General features: G+C 38.6%; 1 protein-coding gene across 8 annotated transcripts in view; it reads left to right on the top strand.

Moving 5' to 3' along the window:
* Positions 1 to 14,138, top strand: part of Atf2 (activating transcription factor 2) — a 93,204-nt gene extending 79,066 nt beyond the window's left edge. For 6 of the 8 annotated variants that reach the window (XM_052723588.1, XM_052723585.1, XM_052723581.1 and 3 more), the window contains 3 exons: positions 756 to 962; positions 5,971 to 6,076; positions 11,515 to 14,138. In XM_052723588.1, the coding sequence (XP_052579548.1) occupies positions 756 to 962; positions 5,971 to 6,076; positions 11,515 to 11,741 (540 nt within the window). In that variant the 3' untranslated portion in view covers positions 11,742 to 14,138. The other 2 variants (XM_052723586.1, XM_052723587.1) reach the window with 2 other exon arrangements.
* The last annotated feature ends 1,739 nt before the right edge of the window (positions 14,139 to 15,877 follow it).

Below are 15,877 nucleotides of genomic sequence, written 5' to 3'. Positions count from 1 at the left end.
CAAATCAGAATAGGACCAAGAAACACATGTAAACACAGAGACACATACAGGAATCCCATAAAAAACCAAAACCGGAAGCCATAATATACACAAAGGAACTATAAGGTAAAAATAAAATGAATTCCCTGACTTAACATTGTGAGATAATGACCCTCCAAAGATGCCATTGAGTTAGATTTGTTGACCATCGACTGCTGGGCATGCAGTCTAGCCTTAAGAGTGGTTTGTTTCCCCAGTGAGACTGCCATGGAGAACATTAATTTTTCATTTGCAAGTGACTATCAATTGAAGATAGCTTCTGGTTAGGGATGGGGGTGTATGTCTACTTCTTCTTTCATTTCTAAGACCCCATCTGGTGCAGCCCCAGCAAACCCTGTGCATGCCTATTGTCAGACTGTGGGTCTCTGTGTTTGTTCCCATCTACTACAGGAGGAAGCTTCTGTGATGATGGCTGAACAAGGCACTGATCTGTGAATATAGCAGAATGTCATTAGTCATTTTACTGCTGTGTTCCTTTAGCAAGACAGTCACAAATACACATACTTGAACATCACATTGAGTATTTTGCTATCATATAGCTTAGTTATGTAAAAGGAATTCAGCCCCAGGTGATTTTCATGTTGTTCCAAAGTACTGATGTCGTCAAGTTTTAGAGCATGAAGTTAAGCAGCACTCTCACTTTAATACTGTGTCTTATCCATGTTAATTTACTCACTACACAATAATGATACATGTTTCTCTCCATGTTGTCACAGGCTTCTCCGGCTCACACAACTCCGCAGACCCAAAATACAAGTGGCCGTCGAAGAAGAGCAGCTAATGAAGATCCTGATGAGAAAAGGAGAAAGTTTCTAGAACGAAATAGAGCAGCAGCTTCAAGATGCCGACAGAAAAGGAAAGTCTGGGTTCAGTCCTTAGAGAAGAAAGCAGAAGACTTGAGTTCACTAAATGGCCAGCTGCAGGTACGGGGCACAAATGCACAGTTTACTTGTGTTTATTAGTTAGGAACATAGTTTTTCCATTTCTCGCTAGATGATCCTCCACACACTTTATTTAGGATATGATGTATACTGCATATATATGGACTCTATAGTAAACCATGGTTTCCTAAACCTTTGTGAATAATGACATGAAGTAATACTAAACTTTCAACACTGGCACAGTGAAACTGTGTAACTATTTGTGTGGTACACAAATACCCTAATTACTTTATAAAGTTCTCAAAAACTTTAAAAATATTACTGTTTTTTTTTGTTGTTGTTTTTGTTTGTTTGTTTGTTTGTTTTTGGTTTATATTAACCATAAAGTAGTTTCAGTGGCAGTTTTTTACATTCTTTTAATTACAATTTTATTTTGTTCCTTTTTTTTTTTTTTTTCAAGTGAATATAGTGATCATGAAAGGTGACAGATTGAAAACAGCTTTGGAAACTGAAGGATTCTAATTATCCACAGAACGGGTACAATTTGGCCAGTGGCAGAACAAATGATTTCATGCTGCCCTGCCGATGTGCCTCACATACATTTCTTAGGACCTCATGTGCTATACAGATTGTAAGGCTTCGTCCCCATTCAAGTCTTTGGTAAGATTTCCAATAAAAGTATCAGGTAGCACCAAACGTGTTGATCCTCGCTTCTCCCTCCTTCCCTTCTTTGTCCTTCCTCCTTTCTCTCTGTTTTCATCATTTTGCTTTTGACTTGTGGCTATTCTCCAGTAGTAGCTTTTGAACTACTAATTAATTGGAAAGTAATGGTAATCAGTTGTAGCTTGTTAACATAGGTCAACAGTACTAGAAATTGAAATCAGAGCCTCACCACTCTGCCACCAGTGCCTCCTTTTTATTCCTTAGGAATCTCAGCTTAGACAACTAAATTGCCCAAACTTGCTCCAAACTCAAGACCTTCCTGCCTCAGCTACCAAGTAGCTGGTATTGTGAGCATGTGCCTAGATCAATCTTTTGAATTATCCATTTCCAGTTTTCAGTGAATCTTCCTATATAAACACTAATAGGAATAGGGACTCTTGCTTCTTCCTTAAATCTATCTGCAAAGTACTATAAATATAATTGTTTAAATGCTTAGAAAACTGTTTTTACCATCCTGAATAGCACTTACCCAAACTAATTTTTTTTTTTTGGTTTTTTCGAGACAGGGTTTATCTGTGTAGTTTTGGTGACTGTCCTGGATCTCATACCTGTAGACCAGGCTGGCCTCGAACTCACAGAGATCCGCCTGGCTCTGCCTCCCGAGTGCTGGGATTAAAGGCGTGCGCCACTGCCACCCAACCCAAACTAAATTTTATAACAAGATTTCGTTACATGTGTGAGACAGACATCCTTAAAAGCCTTTGTTGCATTTTGTATATTGATTTGGTTATTTTAGAATAAATAATCATTTACAAAACTATTTTTTTTTTTTTTTTTTGGTTTTTCGAGACAGGGTTTCTCTGTGTAGCTTTGCGCCTTTTCCTGGAACTCACTTGGTAGTCCAGGCTGGCCTTGAACTCACAGAGATCCGCCTGGCTCTGCCTCCCGAGTGCTGGGATTAAAGGCATGCGCCACCACCGCCCGGCACAAAACTTATTTTTAACCATCTAATTTTAATAATTTGAAAAACAGATTAATCATGACTTACTAAACAACATAAACTCCAAACATATACTAGGATTTAGTAAATATTATCATCATTATCATGGTAAATGAATTTTACTCAAAAACTTCCAGTTTTTTAGAATAAAATTAATTTTTTCTTTTAAATAAAATGAAACAGATTATACATTATGATTTATACATAGACCACAAAAATCATTCTTTGCCAAACCTGTTAGAATATTAATTACTGTTGTGTACATTTTCAGATATTCATGTTAATAAAGTGATTTAAATGTCTTTTTTTGTTCTTAATAAAACCTTTTAAATTTTTTTTTTTTTACATTTCTCTCTCACCTTTACTCCCTGCAAAACCAGAATATAGCCCTCCCCACTGTCCTTCAAATTCATGGCCTCTTTTGTGCAACTAATTATTACTACATATCTATATAGCACGCGTGCGTGCGTGCGTGCGTGCGTGCGTGCGTGTGTGTGTCATGAAAGTTAGTCAGGGAAGCAGCATTTAGGTCAGTTCCAGCTCAGGGGCCTCTGGGCCCTGTTTCCGAAGTGTATGGTGTCTTACCAACAGGGACTTACCTTCCACCTCCGGGGTGCGGGTGGAGGTGGGGGTGGCAGGGAGATAGCATCTAATGCTACCTGTTTGTGTGTTTTGAGGAGGAGTCTGATACTGGACAAACAGTTGGTACCTTCTTGCCTTAGGAGCACCGACTCTCCACTCCCAACTCTCCTCATTGCCTAGAGTTCTTTGTGTAGAGTTGAGGCCTTGGGGCTTTTCTCCATTCAGTTTGGCATGTTCGTTGGTGGTGGTCCTTGTTCAGCTAACATTTAGTCAGTTGTGTTGGTGAGATTTTGTGGGTGAGAGGGGATTAGGAGGGCAAAAGAGATCTGCTCAGGGAAAAGGGAGGGGCTCCTTAGGGAGAGGCAGAAAGGTAAATCCAGAAGAGGTAGGGGTGGGGAAGGAGGATAAAGGGGACTAGCAGTATACAAGTAGTCTGATACGGGAGTTGGGAAAGGGAGGCTCGTCAATACAAAAGGAGACAGGTGGTAAAATAACCATAGGACGTCTGGAAAAGCCACAAGGAACTAAACTATTGACTATTTCCAGAACATAACCCAAAAAGCTATAATACTCTGTGTATGAATACATAGTTTTAATGAGCCTTTCTCATCTGGGTAGACAAAACTTCCTCCAAGAGCCAAAGACCACGTAGCAAAATCGCCAGTACCAGACATGATCTTACCCGCTTTTTAGTTGTTGGCCAGGGCTGTCCAGGAGACTCAGAAAACATACAGTCTATTGCTGTTGCCCTTGGTTACCTTCTCCCTGCCACCCCCATCTCCACCCGCACCCCGGAGGTGGAAGGTAAGTCCCTGTTGGTAAGACACCATACACTTCGGAAACAGGGCCCAGAGGCCCCTGAGCTGGAACTGACCTAAATGCTGCTTCCCTGACTAACTTTCATGACACCAGAAGGTGCCATACATCCTTCCAAAGGAGGGAAGCCGTCAACAATCTTAACCCAGCTATGACACCTGTAAACCATATCAGTGATCAGCATAACACAACAACCCCATTGGTGCAGTGGCATGCACCCCTCGATGGTAACCAACACCTTCTAATTGGACTTGAGACCCATTTCACAAGAGGGAGACCATGGCTGGTACTGGAAACCGCGCTAACTACTCAGTGCTGGTGCAGTCATGTTTGTTAGACCATGGCTGGTACTGGAAACCGCGCTAACTACTCAGTGCTGGTGCAGTCATGTTGGTTGGAGAGGAATCTACAACCACCTATTTTTCTTTTACAGCACATACGTCTGTGTGAGGGTGCTGGATCCCCTGGAACTGGAGTTACAGTTGTCAGCTCCCATGCAGGTGCTGGGAATTGTCTGGAAGAGCAGCCAGTGCTCTTGACACTGAGCCATCTCTCCAGCCCCCACTATCTATTCTTAAATACAGTATTCTAAGTATATTTTCACCTCTTACTAATTCGGGTTATACTAGCACAAAGTTTGTTCTGTGCTTTAGTACATTGTTGCCAGTGTTGTAGGGGTGTGGAAAACTTTACATACACTCACTTTTCAGATTGCTTGACTTTTGTTCTCATGATTTTGTTTCTGTTATCAGTCACTTAAGAAGGCCTAATAAGACTAATCTGCTAAAGTATTTCACATCCAGCTTTCTGGTTTAAAAGGTAAAGTGGAGACTAGAGTAATCCCAGCACTTAGGCCTAGGGCAGGAGAATTGCTGTGGTTTAGAGGCCAGCCTGGGATGCAGTGATATCCTGTCTGAAAAAGGTGTTGGTGGATTATGTGCCTACAATTTCATGTCTCCCAGTGTGCTAAATATTCTCATTTGTTAATAGTTTGGGGCTCATGGGTGAAACCCATATGGTTAGAGTTAATGTAAATCCAGATGAGAAGAAACATTTATAATGAGTTTTTTAATGCTACTAATTTATTAAGTCCATAGTATTTCTTTTTTTTTTTTTTTTTTTTTTTTTTTGGTTTTTCGAGACAGGGTTTCTCTGTGTAGCTTTGCGCCTTTCCTGGAACTCACTTGGTAGCCCAGGCTGTCCTCGAACTCACAGAGATCCGCCTGGCTCTGCCTCCTGAGTGCTGGGATTAAAGGCGTGCACCACCACCGTCCGGCGAGTATTTCTAACTCATAAGTGTTGGTAAATGATCACCCATTTCTGCTTTTAATATATGGTGCTGAACCAAAGGAATTAGAATGACTTGTTCAGTTGGAAACTTTGATGTAGAACTTGGGAAATGAATGCATCCTAAACAAAGGCTAAAGTACTCTGTTGTAAGGAATGAAACAGATCACCATGAACATAACATTTAAATTTCGATGTGTATGTCACAGGCAGCAAATACATTTAACAGTACATCCACTTTCATTGGTTCTGGTGCCCAGACGGTGCTCAACAATTAAGTTTAAAGATCCATGGTTCTTGAATAAATGTAATTTCTTCGTTTCTAAACTTTAAATGTGCTTAATTGCATTTCCAGGATGAACTTTTCATTTTTAAAAAGTGAATGGAATCATTGAAAATCCATCCTAATCATTGACATTTTCAAGTTTTCAAATAATCCAAAGAGCATTTAACGTATGTAAAATAAAGACCTATAGTGCATAAGGGTTCCTGTGGCAGTGGTGAGCTAGGATGCAGTTATGGTGTTGATATGATTTCAGTTTTTTAAACTAAAAACTTTTGTATAAGTGCTAAAACACAAAACTGATGTATATTGATTATGCCAAAAAGTTCCAGTTTTCATACCTTAAGCCTCGCTTTCTTTAAATAATCAAATATGTTTTATCTAACACTGGTAAGGCATACGAGTTGTTTCTTCTCCAGAGCGAAGTCACCCTGCTGAGAAATGAAGTGGCCCAGCTGAAACAGCTTCTCCTGGCTCATAAAGATTGCCCTGTAACTGCCATGCAGAAGAAGTCTGGCTATCATGGTAAGTAATGTTCCATTACCTACAGCTGTAGGCTACGGCAGTGACAGACTGCCAGAGTGAGCAGAGCTACCAGGAAAAATTGCAGGCTGCCGTTCGGGTACTTAAGAGTAAACATCAGGATTTCTGCAAAGTTATGATAGTCTGGGGTGGCGGGCAAGTTTCCCTAGGCATTAGTATGGATCAGAAGTTGGCTAGCTAAACAGTCTGAAGTACACTGTTTACTGTCAGTGATCCTTTGTTGTCACGAGTTAACACTTGCTCTTGAATTGACAGAACCAGTGTTTTCTTTGCTGTCCCCATTTAGTGATGATGAGAGTTTTTTAATCCACTGTCTTCATTCAACTACACACTCTCCATTTATAGTATCATATCTTATTGTTCTTTTTTAGAGAATGTCACCATTGGACAGTGTTTGTGTGATTGTGAGCTTTTATGTGGCACTGTCATATTAGTCATAAAAATGGTAAAACAGAACAGTATTGAAATTATTTTCTTATAAATTTCCTTCATTCTCCCCACCAATGAGATTCTTCTGTTTCCAGCTTTGTCGAGGTTAATTGTGCTTTTTTCCTTTCTCTAATGTCCTTCTTCTTGACAAGATGCACAGTGTTGGAACCAGCTGTTACTCCTGAGTAAATAGCCAATTTTGTCCATCACATATAAATTCGTAACAAATAACAGAGCTGGGGATGCATTAGGCAACATTTATAATACATAACCCACGGCCTTTCGTTTTTATGATTTAGTGATATTTCAGGATATTTGTAAATGTGAGGATTGTTTCAGCCATATGTATCCACTTCATTTTAATTTGCTGATGTCAGTAATTCAAAAGAAGGAAACATTTTGTATTGGATGCAAACAGTTCCTCAGGTACTTACAATAAAACTTAATGGCTACCATCTTTACTTGTAGTCAATTGTAAGCAGTTTCATCAAAATGAGCAATATTTTTTAATTTAAAAGATTCAGTAGATGTAGCTACTCTCAATTGCCATATATATTTAGAATACTGATTTTTGTCTGTTTTGAGCATATAAATCTCTGTTATTTGATATCTAGTCATTTTGACAGGACAGTGAAACACATTGTCGAGTAAATTGGAACCATATAGAACTATGTTTGGGATTTGTATTAACAGTGATTGCTGTAGGGATGAGGCCATTACGGTTCCCATCTGACTTAACAACATAATTTCCCATAGATGCTACTGAGTTCAACATTATGCATACATGATTTTCTTCAGCAAGAAAGCCTCCTTGGATTTTGATGGTTTAAAAGGAAATATATGAATGATTTTGTAAAATTAGAAGGAAATTAACTCTTACATTGTATTTAATTGAAAATAGTCTACAGTTTTAAAATCTTTTATTACTGATTGGATAGTCTCAACTATTTAATTATTATGCAGGCAATATATGCCCAATAAATGCAAACCAATGTTTTTTTTGGGTTCTTTGTTTTTTTTTTTTTTGTGGGGAAAGGGTTTCGAGATAGTTTCTCTTGTAGCCCTGGCTGTCCTGAAACTCATGCTATAGACCAGGCTGGCCCTGAACGCACAGAGATCCACCTCCCTCTGCCTCCCGAGTGCTGAGATTAAAGGTGTGTGCCACCACTGCCCAATGCAAACCAATGATTTTTTTTTTTTTTAAGATTTATTTATTTATTATGTATACTGTGTTCTGGCACATGCCAGAAGAGGGCATAAAACCTCGTTATAGATGGTTGTGAGCCAGCATGTGGTTGCTGGGAATTGAACTCAGGATCTCTGGAAGAGCAGCCAGTTCTTTTAACCTCTGAGCCATCTCTCCAGTCCACAAACCAATGATTTAATGATTGTTTGACATCATTTTAAGCATACAGAAGTGTCAATGTATCTATTGTTAAGTAAAATGACCGAAAACATTCATAAACTCTTAATAATTCATAAACTCTTAGATAATCAGATTAGTTGAAAATTTAAAATTTTATTTATTTATGTGTTTATTTATTTGGGGTAGGGGTTGAGACGGGGTGTCTCTGTGTAGCACTGGCTGTCCTAGAACTCGTTCTATAGACTAGACTGGTCTCGAACTCAGAGCTCCATCTGCCTCTCCCAAATGCTAGGACTAAGGCATGTTCCACCCTGCCTGACTTAAAATTCTATTTTAAATTTGTATATAAATCTAATTTCGGTCAGTAGTCAAGGTAACAAAGATTAGGCAAATAGATGTTGAAGAAATAAATCCCACACTCTGAATATAGCCCATACAGTCAGTGGTGATGTCCAGTGCCAGCTAAATCTTTTAAAATAGCTGTGAGAGAAAGTTAGGTGTAATGAAGCTCAGAATTATTACAAATCTGTTAGGTCAGAGGGGCAGTACTAGCAGTCATAAGGTCTCAGTTGAAACATTGTCTAATGAAATTCAGTACTGAAAGTTCTGTATCACATCCTAAGAAACCCTTCAGTATGGGTAAATTGAGTGATGAGCACCCTAGTTGTTAAATAATAGGAAACCTGATTGAAAAAAAAATCACAATGCACTTCTAATACTTATTTTCATGATCTTATTGGTATGAATTCATATTCTCTAGATATGAGCATATATCATTTAAATTGTATTATTGTCTGTATAATTATAAATGGAAGGAAGCTTCTTGAGCCTAATTGAATATCAATACATTTTATTATTGAATATATGTATGAACATAGGTAGGGAACCTAGGTAAAGAGTTGGATTGCCAGACTTATGGCTGAGCAGGCAAAGCATGTGCTATACAATCCTAACAACCTGAGTTCTCTCCCTGGAACCATATAAAAAAGCCACATGCGATCGTTAAGCATCTGTGGAGAAAGATGTGGACAGGAGAACTATGTGGACGCTCACAAGCCAGCAGGTCTGTAGTACACATAACAAGCACGAAAGGATGCCCTGTCTTCACAAGTTGGAAGGAGAGAACCAACTCCCACAAAATGTCCTCTGGCTTCCACACACTGAAACACATCACAGAGCAAGAGGGCTTGAATTTTCAAACATCTGATTTAAGCTAGAAGTGGTTCTCTGAGGGCAGCATATGTGTCTTTCTAGTATCTTTGATTTTTCTGGTCATTTCCTCCCCTCAGCTACTAAAACTAGACACAAGTACAGACGTAATGCATTGCAAAGGTATTTTATAACATATTATAATTACCTAATTTATAACTGGTAATTCTTTGTACTGTCTAAAGATGTGCTTTAGCCAATTCTGTGAGTCTCTGGATAAGCACTACTCTAACTGTTTCATTTTGAGTCATTCTTCCCCTATATTTTTATATTTTCTCATATTACCAGTCAGCTTCCCTGTCTTTGAGAGCTGATGTTTTTCTAGAGCCTAACATTCGGACGAAGGGTTAGCTTGTTGTTTGATGAAGAAGAATAGTGAAATGACAGCTTTTTAATAGTCTCCATTTGAATTGTTATTGCCAGTGTTTTCTTTAAACGTGATTGTTACATTGGTGGAAGAATTAGAAGTATGTTACAATATTCATTGTTGCCTAAAGTATTTTTTTCCGATTCGTATATTTTTAAGATTTCTGATTGAGATTTTTTAAAATTGTAGTTTGAGGTCAGATTTGATTCAGGGAAACATTTTTGCACTTACAGCACATTATGGAAAAGATAGAATCTCATTTCACTAATATATCTTAAAATCTGCTTTTCAAAAAGACATGGATTTGATGCTGATGTATAAATTCTGTAAGAACTACTATATTTCAGAAAATTCTCAAAATGAAGACTTTTATTTGTGCCCATTATACTTGACAATTATTTCTCCCTCTACAAGGTACCCACTATCCACCCTCTACATAACAAATCATGGGGTAATTGTTCCATACGGTCCATTGTCAATAGGCATCTGGCCCATCAGTGAGTAGGCTGGTCTACATTCTCAGTTGCTAGAAAGCCTGAATACTTTCTAAACACTTAACTAAAATTTATTTTTAATGCCAGGTGAAACAAGTCACATGGAAAAGAAAACATCCAAGTTGGGCATGTCAGCACACACCTGTAATCCCAGCACCTAGAAGGCTGAGGCAAGAGGATTGGCCATGAGGTTAAGGCCATCCTTGGCCACACAGTAAGACCCTGTTTCAAAACCCTAAGAGAGGGAAGAAGGAAAGATGAGAACATGTCTAGTAGGATGGTACTGTATGTTGTAGAGCAGCAAACAAAACTAAGCTGTATCGTTAGGAATAATATGCCACTGTGATATGTCAAGAAACACAAGGAGCAGATTAAATAAATCCAAAGAGGGACTGCATGTGAAAAAGGAAAGGACAGCGTCAATGACTAAAGGATGGGACCAACTGTGTGTGTCATCATGGTATCTAGAACTTGCAAATTAGAAAATAGTTATCTGTTGAATATCAAATTATTCTACTAGTCTACTAAAATAAAGATGTAAGAGGTTGGTTGCTCAGTTCTAAATATTGTAAATTTGTTTCCGCGAATACTTAGATGCCCTTTCCTGAACGTTTCTTCAGTTTCAATATCTTAGGTTGTATATGGATATGTATTTGAATCTCAATTAATTTGTATAGCTCTAACAGCTGGTGACATTTAGTCTTTGAATATTATTTATTCTCATGTGTATGCATCATTAGACGTAGGTGTTGTAATCATCCATGACTTCAGTGGATGGAAATTCAGGCACAAAAATACAGTTCTGGTAAATGCAGAGGGAATAATTGAAAATATAATTTTGTATGTAAGATTCATTTTGTTTATTCATGTGGTTATAAATAGTTTTTTTCACCTTTTAATAAGGGTGACAGGTAAGCAAATAGACTAGTTTTGTTAAATGTGTTGCTCAGTACATGCTGATTATATCTATGAGCAGCTATATTTCAGCCACTTACTTTACTTTGTTGTTGTATTAAAGACCAGGTCTTGCTGTGTAGCTAGATGCTGGCCTAGAACTCTACAGCCCAGGTTGTCCTCAAACTAGCAATCCTTCTGTCTCTGTCTCTAGAGAGTCCTGGCATTACAGATGTATGGAAAAAAGATGCCTCTTTTTGTTGTTATTTTGTTTGTTTTATGATAGGGTCTCATTATATAGCCCAGATTTGCCTTGATCTCAGAGATTGTCTGCTTCTGCCTCCTGTGTGCTGGGATTAAATACATGCACCACCTACCTGGCCCTACCTTGTTTTCTTTGACCCTATTTAGCAAGTCTGTACACCCCTATTTAGCAAGTCTGATGACACTGTGATACACAGGCATGCCTTCATTTGGCCTGTTGCAGACACAGTTGCCTGCTTTCTGATTGGAGCCACTCTCCAGTTTATTTCAGTTGTGCAGCTTGTCCTGAGTAACCGGTACTGTAAAACACCTTCCAGCTTTGGGTGTGGACTCAACTCATTAATGCTCTCTTGTTAATACTTCTGAGAAAATGAATGATTTTTCTTTTTAAACTCAGCTGCTGATAAAGATGACAGTTCAGAAGACCTTTCTGTGCCAAGCAGCCCACATACAGAAGCAATCCAGCACAGCTCTGTCAGCACATCCAATGGAGTCAGCTCAACGTCAAAGGCAGAAGCTGTGGCTACTTCAGTCCTCACCCAGATGGCGGACCAGAGCACGGAGCCTGCGCTCTCCCAGATGGTCATGGCTCCTTCCTCCCAGCCACAGCCCTCAGGAAGTTGATTAAAGACCCTCAGTGCGGCAGCTTTAGATACTGATTAGTGACTTCAAAGGGAAATCAAGGAAAGACCAGTTTGCGTTTATGCGAAATCTGTGGTTGTAAATTTTTTTTCTTTTTTTTCTTTTTTTTTTTTTTGTCTTTTTTACTTGAAGTTATATTTGGCTCTAGAGTTGGTGTAGTAACAGATGATCAGACTGAATAAGTTTTTAGTCTCTGGAAGACTGATTTTGCTTTTTTTATAAGTATTGTTAGATTTATTAATTTTTCTGTGCTCAATGTGTAAATTGTACCATAATTCATTGTGGGTTGTTTGACTTCTGTTTAGTGGTGTTTTAATAAATGGGGGTGTTGACTGAATCACTCTTCCCACCCCCGTTTCTTTGCCCACCCCTCATCCTGAGCTGTGATGGTAGTCTTGTTATCATTTATACCAAAGTTCTGCAGAGTTCCTATTGACTTTGTAATATGAACGTAAGGCACTAGGGAAGAAAAGACAGAAAGTTCCTTTTAATCTGTTTGCCTTTTATTTTGCACATTATGCAAAAGAAAGAATATTAGAAACACTTTTTTTTAAGTGAGTAAAAGTAGTAAAACATTAGTGCTTTGTGCACATTCATAGACTAATCGAAGTCGTTCACCACCCTGCAATGTTTTTAAGATTAAGTAGACAAAAATTTTGGAATCTTGAGCATTTCAAAAAAATGACTTGATTTTTTAAGTCTTAAATTCAGTATTTTAAACCTGTGTTCTTGAGGCTGAAAACTATGAAATTATATAATGTATGATACAGGGTTGTCAGATGTCTAGTAATTTTTAAAATTTGCTCTTGTCATTTTGGGGTTTGTTTTGTTTTGTTTCTGTTGTTGAGTGTGATTTGTTTTGTTTTGTTTTGCAGATTTCAGGTAACAAAGTGAGAAGTTTATGCATAATGAAGTATGGTGTGGTTGCCAGAAAAGCCTAAAATTACGACTTAGAAATTTAAGACTGTTCCCCTCATTGTTGTTCTTGTACTTGCGAGCTAACTTGTACTTACTCTTGTGAAAGCACTGTCATCTTTTAGTAGCCAATTTTGATAATGTTTCTCGTGGAAAAAAAATCAGTATCTATCTTTAGAACAATGTAATTATAATGTGGGAATGTGAGTGAATGAGAGAATGAGTGTGTGTGTGTGTGTGTGTGTGTGTGTGTGTGTGTGTGTGTGTGCGCATCTTCCAATAGTTTATGCCAGCGATCTTTGCTTGAATGTTTAACGATGCCTTCAGTGTGATGCTGGCAGTAGATGACTGCAGTTTCAGATGCCATTACTGTGCAGGCTTGGAGAACTAACATTCCATAAAGTAGCTTGTTCTGATGAGATGATTGTAGTTCAACTTTGCTCATTACCCAGTCATCTGTGGAATACTGAGTTTTCTAATGTGCCATTATCTATTTTTATTCTGCAGTTATGTTCAAAATACAGTACAATATTTTAAATAGACTAAATTGTTAAACATTAAAAATAAAAAAGTAGTAGATGTGTGTAAGAAAACTTTGTAAAATTGTTGAGTCCTACCCAGTAGCAACTTCTGGCGTTCAAGCAGGATTCCATTCTGTAAATACCTCTAATGTGTTTATAGTAAGTTGTGTAGTCTGTTCTGCATCCATACTACACTATCACGTGGTCTCGGTGCCATCTCTTAATGAGACTGACATTTCCAAAGCCTGTATGGAGTACCCTTGAGAGTTCAGGGGAATCCCCATCCCACCTGCCTAAGTTCCAGACTGGGAAACATGCATATAAATGACATTTCAGGACTTTTAAGTAAGAAGATAATAGGAACTTTATTACTTGGCTTATTAAAAATGAGAGCATTTTGGTTGCTGATTCTATTTGTGTCTATTACTTTCAACCTGATCTCATATTTAAAGTAATCAGTTTTAATCATGGTTTTGTCATAGTTACGCTAAGGAGTTGATCTCAAAGGCACAAAACATGAATTCTCCAGGCAAGCTCTTTTCGTTGTAGATGGATAAGGTTGGTCAGAGCCTTCATGTCTCACTCTCTGCACCCTCAACATTTTTCTTTCATCTTCAGATTTGTGAAAGCTTCGGTTCTTTGGTAACAGATTCTTGCAACTGTAAAGTAGAAGTACATAGATGTGAGAAGTCATGTAACGGTTAACGAACTTAACACGGTTGACAAAGCTCTCATTGTAAATCAGTCTGTACTCAGCAAATAAAAATCATTATTAGTTGTATAAACACAAAAAATTTCCATTTTGACTTCCCGGATGTCACACTACTTCTGTACCTAGCATTTTGAGTCCTTATATTTGCAATGTTACACAAACTGTACTATTTTCTTTTATGTACAGTTTGCATGACTAAACCATCAGAGAATAAATTCTATCTTTAAATTATGTTTATAATTTGCTTGTTTTTATCTGTCTTTCATAAAGTTTTGCCTGCTCTCCCCACCCCACCCCCCCTTTTCAGGGCATTTAAATTTCCTGAGAGGAGGCTGCAAGTCTTTCCGTTTCTGAAATACAGAGTAAAGGCCTCTGGAAGGCCCTTAACCACGGCAGGCATAGCTTCTGTTCTCTGTGCTTACTAATAGCTTCCATGCACGTGCACCGAGTGACCTTTTCAACTGATGGGCCTCATCTGGAACACCACCCAAACTTCAGACCTGAGAAAACATCTTAAACCCTATTCAACACTGAGCTAACCTTCCCTCAGCTGCCCTTTTTTCACAGTCTCTCATCAGCTGGTGACAACATAGTTCTTCCAGATGCTTAAGCCAGAACAACCTTGCCATCATTGATTCTTCATTCCCACAGCCCATCTCCAACCCAACAGGAAATGCTGTTTGCTCTCCCTTCAAAATAATCCAAAATGCCACTTCTCATGACTGACACTGTTTTATCCCTGATCCATGCTCTCATGATTCAGATTATTGTTGTCTGTGTCTCTTGACTTCCATCCCTGCTTACCGTAGCTCCTCCCTAGTAGAGTAGCCAAGGTGGTGTCTCAAAATCTGTCAGAGTATCCTAGATTGGACCCCCTTTTCACTAGACGCTTAACTCCTTAAAACAGCTTATAGGCCATAGACTACAGGCCCTGTCACAGCCCATCTCCTCCTCGACCTCTTTTCCTACAAAGTTTTCAGTAAGTGACTACCTTGTGTTCCTAGGTGTCAGTATTCCAAGCATTCTTAAATTTGTCCAGTATCCCAAACCTTGCTTCTGGAAGGTGTAGGAAATGGTTGGGAAGCAGGTAAGTTATGAGTTAAGTTATGAGGTAAGTGAAAACTTGGGCTAGTTTTATAGTCGGCATTTGTGTAGCATTTTAATAATAGTTGTCCAGCTGAACCAGTCTGAAAACATGCAATAAATTGTTGAGCTGGTTTGAATATACCCACTCTGCCAGTGTGGTGTTGCATGGCATGCTTTGTGGTGACACACTGATGTACAGGCATACCTCCTTCTCTTGCACTTTAAAGGTACTGCGTTTTTACTAATTGAAGGTTACTCCAACCTCATTTGAGCAAATGCCATCACCGTTTCTCTCTTAATTATTTTTAATTTTTTTATTGAAAATATATTTTTTTCAATATATTTTTACAATATATTCTAATTGCCTCCCCCAACTCCTCCCAAGTCCTCCCTACCTCCCCACCCACCCAAATCCACAGCCTTTCTTTCTCATTAGAAAACAAACAGGCACCTAAAAAATAGTAAAGACAAACAGAAAAAAAGGAGCCAAAGAAAAAGCACAGGCAACAGACTCAGACACACACACAGAAATCCCATAAAAACAGAACCAGAAACCGTAACATAGAAGCAAAAGACCAGTAAAGTTTTAGAGAATAAATAAATGCCCAAAGATTCTAAGACAAGAAATCCATACCAGCATCACGCTCGTTCGTGGTGCCCGTGTGCTGCTGGGCGTGGGCCCTGCCCTGAAGCCATCACCATTTTCAACAGTACTTCAGTGTGTGCATGTTGCCTTTGTGCATTAACAGGCTATTAGCTGACAGAAATACCACTTTCCCATGTGAAGGAGAGACCCAGAACTTCTTACTGTACTGCAGTGATCTGGAGACAAACCCACTCTATCCCCAAGTTTTTCTCTGAGAAACTTCATTTCAGTAAATGAG

The sequence above is a fragment of the Peromyscus californicus genome, unplaced genomic scaffold (genome assembly GCF_007827085.1).
Source record: "Peromyscus californicus insignis strain IS unplaced genomic scaffold, ASM782708v3 Scaffold_7__1_contigs__length_154581171, whole genome shotgun sequence".
Classification (NCBI taxonomy): Eukaryota; Metazoa; Chordata; class Mammalia; order Rodentia; family Cricetidae; genus Peromyscus; species Peromyscus californicus.
This window is presented reverse-complemented; position numbering and strand designations above follow the sequence as displayed.